This window comes from Helobdella robusta, assembly GCF_000326865.2.
Source record: "Helobdella robusta unplaced genomic scaffold HELROscaffold_6, whole genome shotgun sequence".
Taxonomy (NCBI): domain Eukaryota; kingdom Metazoa; phylum Annelida; class Clitellata; order Rhynchobdellida; family Glossiphoniidae; genus Helobdella; species Helobdella robusta.
Window position 1 is genome coordinate 3,269,232 of NW_008705330.1, and position 11,036 is coordinate 3,280,267.

The 11,036-nt window shown below is 33.4% G+C and overlaps 2 protein-coding genes across 2 annotated transcripts; one reads left to right on the top strand and one right to left on the bottom strand.

Moving 5' to 3' along the window:
• Positions 1-7,846: 7,846 nt before the first annotated feature.
• HELRODRAFT_164286 (hypothetical protein) lies at positions 7,847-9,601 on the top strand (the record flags this gene model as incomplete). The annotated part of the gene is made up of 3 exons (XM_009029259.1): positions 7,847-7,994; positions 9,262-9,422; positions 9,524-9,601. 3 exons carry the CDS (start codon positions 7,847-7,849, stop codon positions 9,599-9,601), a joined length of 387 nt encoding a protein of 128 aa, XP_009027507.1.
• A 732-nt stretch (positions 9,602-10,333) lies between these two features.
• Positions 10,334-10,633, bottom strand: HELRODRAFT_152762 (hypothetical protein; the record flags this gene model as incomplete). The annotated part of the gene is made up of 1 exon (XM_009029260.1): positions 10,334-10,633. A coding segment is annotated over one exon (300 nt), but the record flags the coding sequence as incomplete, so codon positions are not given.
• Between the last annotated feature and the right edge of the window lie 403 nt (positions 10,634-11,036).

Here is an 11,036-nt window from a genome sequence, read left to right on the forward strand (position 1 = left end):
TTGAAGTAATCGGCCAAACTTTTAAATTTTTATTTAAAAAAAAATCGGGTTTGTCAACATGAACAGTAAGTTTGCATATTTTTTAAACATTTGCTAAGAATATTAGTAAAGAATGCATGTGTGATTGTACGTACACGCGTGCAGAGACGTTTTCTGTGATGTGAAATGTTTTATTTTGGTAGAAATTTGTGTTTGCATAAAATTGTGTTGGTGTCAGTGAAGATGAAGAAGATTGATCATAGGAGTTATTTCATTAGACTGCTCACACGACACCATCCTTCCGAAGTTTGCTCTTCTTTACTGACCAACTGCTTCATGCTCATTTCTTTTGGTTCTGCTATGTAGATAATTTTTTGAACAAACATGGAGATTGTTGAGTAATATATATAAATGTACATACACACACAACACACACACACACACCACAAACACACATCACATACACACACACCACACACACTCACAAATAAATAAATGAACAAATTTAATGCAAAAAACTTTCAATAATTCATTGCACAAACTAAATTTATTTGCAAAACTCACAATGATTGTTTTGAAATTAAAATTCAACAAGATAACATAGAAAATCAGGCGAGTTGAATAAATAGCATACGTAAACCGTATTTTGGCAGGTAGAAGGTTGATATGGAATCGGTTGGGACAACATGTATAAAACATGCAGAGCAAAGATATGTTAGTGGTTGAAGAAATAAAAATGTTATAAGATGAACTTCTGTTTATAATCCTTCTTGCAGCTTCTTTATTGTTTTTCTTCAAGTCAACGTTGATCCCGTTGTTTTCTTTGGCCTACCTAATTTATATGTACAACTCTTTTATTATAAAAGTAACTTTTAGAATTATTCTTTCTTGAATATCATCCACATATATTTCTAAAAAAATTATTATGGTGATGAGAAATATCCATTGCTATAAAGAAAATTCTGTGATAATCACATAGTAATTTTTTGACATTTGATATTTTAATAACAATCTCAAATGCTCCAATTGTTATATTAAACTGATTTTCATCATTCATTAAACTTAAATTGACATATAATGATAATTATCCACACGGTAATCTCATTAATATTATTATTAAAAGGTTATTTGAAAGCACGATGAATCATGTAAATATTCGTAGCTGATGCACTATCTTGATTCAACCCCAGTTAACACAACCTCATTGTACGCTGGCATTAAAAAAATTATAGAAAAATTGACATTTGAAATTTTGTCCAACAAATGATTATTAGATTTGAAATTTGTATGAAAAATATAAAAAAGATGTGACCTGAGTATGTTCATTTAAGTTAAGAAATATTTTTATAGGCCTGAATATTTTCGACCATTTTGATTTGGTGCCGTGTGGTCCACTTATTTTTAATAAAATAAAATAAAATAAAATGAAAAGAAAATACAACAAAACGTTTAACCCAGCAAACCGAAGAATTAATAACAAAACTAATAACGTCAGTTTTTCATATTTGTTGTTCTTAACATAGAAAAAAATAAATTGTTCTCACAAATTTTGTTATATTCTCAAAAATAATAATTTAATTCGATTGAATTTTAAACGAAGACCTCCATGCTAAAATTTTTAAAAAATTTGAAAATTTCTTAAAATTGGTCATCAGAGAACAAAAAATAAAATCATATTATAAAAACGACATTTAATTGAAGAAACAACTTTTTTATTTTACATGAACGAAATAATTCAACTACCTTTTTTAAATTCAAAATCTAACATTTAAAATACGAAAGCCAACATAAGAAAATTTTTAATTAAAAAAATTTAAAGTGCATTTTTATGAAAATGAAATTTCAAATTAAATATCTCAGGCAGATTGATATTTTGGAATATTTTAAGGAAATAATTCATTTGCAAAAATATGGCAACAATTACACTGGCAACAGGCAATTGGAAAGATTTTGAGAAGGCATGTGGTATTAGGCTGGCATAAATTTTCGGGAGATGTGGTTTGCTCTCACACACATGATTTATAAGTAAACACAAATCATGCAACACACGCGCACAGACAGACAGACTGCTTGACAAACACACATTCACACATCCAGAAAAACATACACATTTGGCACAAACAAAGAAACGCACACACACACAAACACACAAAGAACTATAATTCTCTTTTTTTAGTTAACAATTGTAATGACTATAGAAGCCATTTATTTCAACCCCGTGATTGCATCCAACCTTTATCTCGATATGCGAAATTTTTGAATAATTATAATTATTGATACTCGTGAAGTATGGGACCCGAACAAGTATGTTTAATAATAAGTTTAATAAGTTTAAGCATTTGTTTGTTAATTTGTTAATGTGCATTAATTATTTTAATTGTTGCAGCCTAATTAATTTAAATTTATTCATTTCTAGTTTTTTTTTAAGCTAAGGACTTGCCAAAGTGATTCTTCCAACAAAGTTATGTGGGTGATGGATGCATGCACCGTAAAACACCATTGAATGGATTTTATATCTGCGATTTTCATAAATGCTAAACATCATTTTTAAAAAAATAAGAAGCTCTGATGTTCAAATTAATTAATAAAGCGAATGAACTCATCGTTAAGCAAACTGTGTTTAGCTGAAATTTTTCAATTGTTAAAAATTTGAAAACTCGTGAATAAAAATATGATGCTACACTGTGAATGATGAAAAACTGACACAAAAAATGTTTCAAACGTGCATTTTCTACAGGTACAACAGAGAAATGTAGGCACACACACATATGCACATACACTCGCACACAAACACACACACATACACACTTGCAAATACACACTCACGGACACACGCATAGAGTATTTATAAATTGAATAAAAATTAAATAAAAATTTGTCATACATTTATTTTCAGTTTGTAAATATTTCAAAATGGTTTGCAAACAGATAACGATGACGACCGTGAAGAGAGAGAGAGAGAGAGAGAGAGAGAGAGAGAGAGAGAGAGAGAAAGAGAGAGAGAGAGAGAGAGAGAGAGAGAGAGAGAGAGAGAGAGAGATATGCGGAGCACCGCAGGCAAACACGCAATGTACTTTAACGCTTCTGTTTCTAGCGTGTACAAGGCACCACGTGTTAATGATGTATGAAACAGGCAGTTAGTAATTCATAATGACGTGGAAGTAAGCGGGCAGTACATAGCAGTATCGCGTAGCAAATTTAGTAGTAAACACGCACATTGATGTGCGCGAACAAACAAAACAGACTACACAAGTATATTAGCACGGAACATGATCAGAAATGACGTCACGATATGAAGCAGTTGTCAAACTTATTAACATTCAAGACGGTGACACATGTGGACGAATTTATGCAAATACAAACAAATACGATTTTCAGCTTTCATTTTGGGCATTGATTTTTAAATAATGTTCTTCTTTTCTCTCGTCATCACGTTTTTAAAGTTTCCATTTTAAATTGAACCCTACCATACGCTGTTATAATTTCATATTCATCTTCATTTCTTCAATTAATTAACTAACTACCTTGCATTGTGCCAGCCTCTGTCTGCATGGAAAAGTTCACATACGCACAATTAGACAAATATTTTAAAGTTGACGACTAATTTCTTCCGCAAAAAATCTTGTTTCAACAAATGGCATCTCAGAAGGAAGACAGGAAAAAGTTGAGAAGACGTCGGAAGATGTGGCTGATTAATATTCAGGAAGCAGAAGCACCGCATTATGCTTCATCAAGACAACAAGATTCTTGCTCATTCCAGCAACTAGTCTCACTTGCTCTTCTTCAGCAGGTTCTCCGATTTCCTTCAAATGTAAACTTACCACTGCCTGACTGAGAAAATATTTTTGAATGAATATCAACCAAGTGTACCTACCCTAACTCTTCGTAAACCAAACTTATCACTTTCTACTGGTTTCTATTTGAGAAAAACAAAATGACTTAAAAAGTGAATTATTAAATTATTGCAATTATTTCTATTAGGCTTCGTTCAATTGGCGGGTAAATGAATTGTTATTATTTGTATTATTGACGTAATGATGTTAAAACCATGTTGATCGTTTGCAATTAATTTCAAATGAAGAATTAATGGATGACTGCAGACCACTGGAACTGAATGAAGTCATTTGATTGAACGTCGGCAGGAAACTCTCGCCTGATTAAATAAAACTAATTACGTCATCAAATTCATTTCATTTCGACAACTGCGGTTCATTCACTGAAATTTTAACATTCATGCGAAGAGTGAAAATGTTGAACGCATTTTTTGTAAACACCGAATAGGCAACTATAAATGGAAAGATTAAAAAAATATCTTGAAAAAACGGATAAATAATTCAGATGAAGTTTGACATTGAAAGAGTTGAACACTCGAATTTAAATTCCAAACGCGGCATTTTGAGACAAAAATTGCACCCGTCTTTTAAATCTGAATGCAGATGTTATCAGGACACCATCTTCCTTCTCCACCACCATTCAATCATTCCAGCAATAAACAACACACGCTCAAACGCCAACACACACACGCACACTTTACTCGGAACTTTACACGCACACATCTACTCTAACACACACACTTATCTAATCACTCAATACACATATGATGCACCCATGAATTAAATGAACGCTTAAACAAACACACGTGCATTCATTCTCTCAGTACACACTCCCTCACTCGTGCCGCATGCATTGTTTAGCGAGTTTAAACTTTGCATGATATCATGATATGGCATCGCGTCGTTGGAGGCAGGCAAACAGACAGACAGGCAGAGAGACAGCAGACAGACATGTTTGCCGTGGAGTGCCTCTTACGAGTATAAGATTTGTTCTAACTTGAGTGATGAGTCCACACTCGGCGCATGCAATATAATAAGCACACCAGCTCATGAACTGATAAATTTCAATCAAACGAGATTTCATCTCCCTTTATACATTTCTATGAGAGCACAAATAACAATGGGTAATTATATTTGTTACCTCCGACAATTTATTTCCTACGAGTTTTATTAATATTTGTTATTAAGCGTTATACAATTTTCACGCGGCTGTTTGCAAATGCTTTTTCAGCGATGAAAAATGCAGAACATCGTGACAAATAACGAAGAGGCAGGGTCCGTCAATAACCCACAACCTCATAAACCATCCTTCATTTCTGGCACATCCCTTTTTTTTTTAACTGTGAACAATATTTTTGCGAAAACCGCGGAAAATATAAGTGATCGATCGATTCAATAAATAATTAATAATAAAAACAATGATAACAGTACTGCCAACGTGAAGGCAATGGCATCTGTGATATTTGTTCAACACACCTCGCGACTGTTTAGCAGTAAATAACAACAACAACAAATAAAATGACAAAGTATAAATAATTTTGTTGTGTCCAATCCACACAACCAGCCTCATGTCATTTTCAGAATCGCAGCAGGGCACATGTTACGTCGGGTACAAACAAATGATTGGCATGCTTTTTGATTATTGTCGGTGAGGTGGTGTAATGGTTAAGGCAGCTGGTCACGATGCTGCAGTCACTGGGTTCGAATGCATACAAATCTCGCCTATCACATGCAGTGGCGGATCCAGACGAGGGCAGGGCACCCGCTGCGAGCAGATTTGTAAAAAAAGCAAGAAAAAGGGCCGTTTTAGGAAGAATATCGAATCGACCAAAAATTGAACGTGATATTAAAAAAATGGTCGTCAGCCACGCAAACACAAATTTTGGTTTCCAACCGTGAAAATTTTGACTCCCACGTAAAAATTAGACCATTTTCAAAATTCTGCCCCCTCCCCGTCAAAGTTGTCTTGATCGGCCACTGATCACATGCAATGTGTACATATGCGCTGATTCGCATCTGTTGACAACTCTGAACGTTAATTAAGAGAGAATTTTTAATGATTATACTGTATTAATAATAATAGTAGTAGTAGTAGTAGTAATAATAATAATAATTATTATTTTTGTTGCCAGGGCGTTTCTAATCAAACTATCGAATAAGACACATTAACAAATTTAAAGAACCCTCCTTTTTATTAAAATTTGTTTAATTGTCGTTAAAATATATTATTTACATTTATTATCTACATTGATTATTTCGTTTCACTTCATTTATTTAGTAATTCATTTAATTCCTGCATCGTCATCAAATAATTTTACCAGCCTCGTTTTGTAAATATTTGAAATATATTCGCGAAAACATTTTAGTAAAAAATCACCACACTTTTCGATTTCACGTTTTTTTTATAACATTTTACTAAATAAAGAAAGCCCGCTCAGTCAATTATTCAACTAAAAATGAACAAAATTTGATTGGTTAATTAAATGGAGTTTAAATTTACTTTAATTAATAGGATAGGCTTGTTGGATGGCTTCTACCAAAATGGACCTAACCCGTGAAGTTCAAATTATTTTTATGAGAAACAACAAATTTTAAAATTACTATGTTAATGTTAATATTAAAAGTTTAGTTGCCGAATGTTCGCTCATTGTTTTGTTGCATTGTATGTGCTCTACTCTGTGAGACAAAAATAAAGTTTAATTAATAAAATGTAAAAGCTGGCACAAAGAGCCTGAATGTTGTGTTGACGCATCGCTACGAACATTAAAAACCAGAAGACCAGGTAATGAACATTTCTTGTCATCTTTTCTCAAATAAATTTAAAATCTTATATACCTATTTGACATTTGCAATGGTAATAATAAAATTATTAATAACAACAACAACAGTAATATTAACAATAATATTAACGATAATAATAAAAAATATGCTATTACTTTTCATCATTATTCATTCACTGCTATCTTGCACCTTAAAAGCAGTTTAAAAAATTGTACTTGCTTACACCTGCTTCATCTGAAGTGCGATGTTGTTTCAGTTTCTTCATTCCAGTAAACTCTTTCAGGCGTGAATATTTCGATAGCATAGTTCAAATAATAAAAACCTCGGCAAATAAGTCTTCATCAAATAAAATTCGTTGATTTCATGCTAAAACATTTTAGTAAAAAAACACCACATTTACCGATTTCTTTTAAACATTAAGATGGAAATTAAGAGGGAAACAGTTTGATAGGAAATCCAATAAAAGTTATACAAGAGCCGGTGTAAAGAACTTTGACAGGGTGACCAGGATTTTCGAAAATTAACGGGGGAAGAGAACTTTCGACACACATTTGTTGACCAGGGGGAAGGGAAAATTTTTAAATAAAAATTTCACAAATTACTTGACGATCGCCGAAGGATTTTCAACAAAAGTTGAGTTGATAATTGAGGGGATATTTTCACAAATTTGTTTGGAAAATTTTTCAGTGCGTACGGGGGGCCAACTTTTCTGGTAATGGGCTTATAATGTCAATTTTTCTTCCTAAACAGTATTTCTTTCGTTTAAACAACGACTTTTACAAACTTTTAACCCAAATAACGATAAAAACGGGGCCCTCGACCTCCTCTTGATCCTCCACCAAGTATATATATATATATATATATATATATAATATATATATATATATATGTATATATATATATATATATATATATAGGAAAGGTTTCAGTAAACAATGAAATTTTCAGTTAGCACCTATGATTTGAGCATTTATGATTCAGTAGGGAAAGTTTTAAATTTGCCATATAAACATCTACATTATTGATGGCTGCTCTATGTCTGCCTTGTCTGCTTTAAATGCTACACTGGATGTGTGGATTTGTGCATGTGAGTGAGTGTGTGTTTGTGATATGTTTGCATTGATTAAAGTGCAAATTATTTTATTAAATTTAATTAAGTAAGTGATTAACTCCATAATAAGTCGACACATATCAAATTTTTTTTTTATGATCGCAACTGGGCTGAACACAACACGACGTGTGAATGATCCATAATGAAAGAATGCCCCATAAACTCCATACGGGCCGATGTATTTATCACAAACGCATGCGCAATTATAAAAGGTGAACAATCAGATGGTGCAAAATTTGATGTCAGAGTTGAAAATAACACAGGCAAGCCATTGTTAAAAATATTAATAAGTATGCTGACGTTTTATTCATGAAAAATTTAGAAATTGTAATTTAAATATCCTTTTCAAAATATTGCACTTTATAAAAAATGTGTTTTTAGAAAATATTCAAAAGCTATTAGCGTACGAGTAAGGTTCATTCAATCATCACATCACAATCATCATCATATATATCACCACCACGATCATCATCTCATTTTTAATATTGTATAACCGCTGCATCGGTCAAATTGCGCTACATTATTTGTTATCTTGATTATTCGTTATCTTTGTTATCTATGCTATATTTGTAATCTTTTGATCGTAAAAATCTACCGTAGAGGCTATATAAGATCTCGCGGAGACACAGGTCTCCAGGAGATTTGAAGCGAAGTCGTAATTGTGATTTATGTAGTAATTTGGATTAGTTTAGTGTTTCTATCACTGTTGGCATTCAAATAAACGTTCAATAAAGTTTGCGTTTGAAGCAGTCGTCTTCATCTATCGCAAATCTTGAACCTACGGAATAACGATAACTTGACGATTGTTGTAAGCTACAACACTGGTGTTGGAAATATAGAGATCCTTGAAGTTATAACGTAATAAGTACTAATTGTCATCATCGCCATCATCATTATCACCATCGCCATCATCATCAATATCATCATCGTCATCATCACCATTATCACCACCATCATCATCACCATCATTTTCAATTTTTTTGTGGCAGCTCTACTCTCCCTGTCAGACACTCTTAATTAAGAGAGCACGATGATAATGTGATTACAGAGGCGATGATAAGATGATGACTATCGCAAACAACGCTGCCAACAAAACCAATCAAATGACCATGATGACGAGTAGCATAATGACGATTATATAGATAATGATAATGATGGTGATGAACAGGGTGATGATTACATTATCCGGCACATTATACAGACATCTCGAATCAATGGATTTCCACGCAATATTATAAAATAAGGGGAAGCAGAAAGATTCAGCCCGTATTGGCTTTTATCTGAATGTTACTTATCATCGTCGTCGTCGTCATGATCACCATCATCATCGTCATCATCCCCATCATCATCTTAATCATTATCATCATTATTTTTCAACATCGTCATCATTATCGTGATTGTTGTCATCACAGTCTTCGTGATCGTTGTCTCACCAAACGATTATCTAACTTGATTGTCACCATCATCATTATCATCATCCTCCCCCTCCCTCCTCTTCATCATCATCATCACCAACGTCATCATCATCATCTAACAATTCATCCTCCCACCACACAGGGATCGGATGGGTGGTTTCAAAAAGTTTCACCACTCAATCCACCCACCTCCACCAAAACATCCTCAACATCGTTCTCGCCAAACCATATGATATTTCAAATGCCACCCATCACCTTTCAAAACGAAGTTCATCCTGTGGCAAAGTTTCCAAGAAGAATAATGTCAGAAGAGTAATGTTTTGAAACTCTATCGAGTCTGATAACCTACTCACCATCCACTTACACATCATGATGATCATCACTCATTATCCCTTCATCATCAGGATATCACCTTATATGGTGTGGAACCGCAACAATTCAAGCAAATTCAAAAGAGGAAAATGTTTTACAAAGTGAATTAAATCAACAAACTCATAACAAGTGGAATAGAAAAACATCAAGCACTTATATACACAGACACACACAGACACAAACAGAGACAGACATGCAAATATACGAAGAAAAAGAGCACCAATTCGTGTAAGTTTGCCATCTAAACATCTGAACTTGTGCGAATATAATGAAATCGCATCACATCATCATCTCCCCAGCACATCTCCACTCACAACACATCATCATCTCCCCAGCACATCTCCACTCTCAACACATCACCATCTCACCACCACCCACCAGCTCGCTTCTAGCGTAATGTCGTTATCTAGATGGCTATCTTTATGACTGTTACCGTTGTTCTGCTCATCAATTCATTTGCTAGTAACAGTGCTACTATAGTCTATGTTGTTGTTTGTGTTGTTGATTGTGTTGTTGTCTGTGTTGTTGCTTCTGTTGTTATTTATGTTGATGTCTGTGTTGTTGTCTGTGTTGTTGTATGCGTTGTTGCAGTTGCGTTATGTTTACGTTGAAGCTGTTTGTTGATTTTCGTTTATGACATAATTGAATGAGATGAATGGAGTTGTTATCGGACGTTACTTCGGAGTGTTTGTTTCTGATATCATTGCGAGTGCAGTAACTGGTGGCAGTATTCATTTTAAAATTGTTTCAACAGGAAGAATATTTCTCGTTTCAGATGGGTAGGACATCCTTGTTGTTTAATTTTCATGTTCTTGTTCACTGTTTTCTTGTTCGAGTTGCTGTTGTTTGTCGTCAACATGTTGTTTGTTGTCGACATGTTGTTGGTTGTCAACAAGTTGTTTGTTGTCGACATGTTGTTGGTTGTCAACATGTTGTTTGTTGTCGACATGTTGTTTGTTGTCAACATGCTGTTTGTTGTCAACATGTTGTTGGTTGTCAACATGTTGTTGGTTGTCAACATGTTGTTTGTCGTCAACATGTTGTTTGTTTTCAACATATTGTTTGTCGTCAACATGTTGTTTGTTGTCGACATGTTGTTGGTTGTCAACCTGTTGCTTGTTGTCAACATGTTGTTTGTTGTCGACATGTTGTTGGTTGTCAACCTGTTGCTAGTTGTCAACATGTTGTTTGTTGTCAACCTGTTGTTTTTGTCAACATGTTGTTTGTTGTCAACATGTTGTTTGTCGTCAACAGGTTGCTTGTCGTCAACAGGTTGTTTGTTTTATTGCTGTTAATGAAGATCTTCTTGGTTGTATCTTTTATTGGTAATATTGTTTTTGTCATCTATGATAATTTTGTTTTGTAAAGTTTAGGAGTATGTTTTTTGCGCTTTCAAAATGTTTAAAAAATTTAAAAAAAAAATAATTTTTCAAACAAAATTAAAAACTTCAACTTTAGCATTTAAAGAGGTGTAAATGTTAAATTTCTTGTTACGTAGATCGTTTAATTAATTGATATAATATTGAAAGACATTAAAAGAAGAGA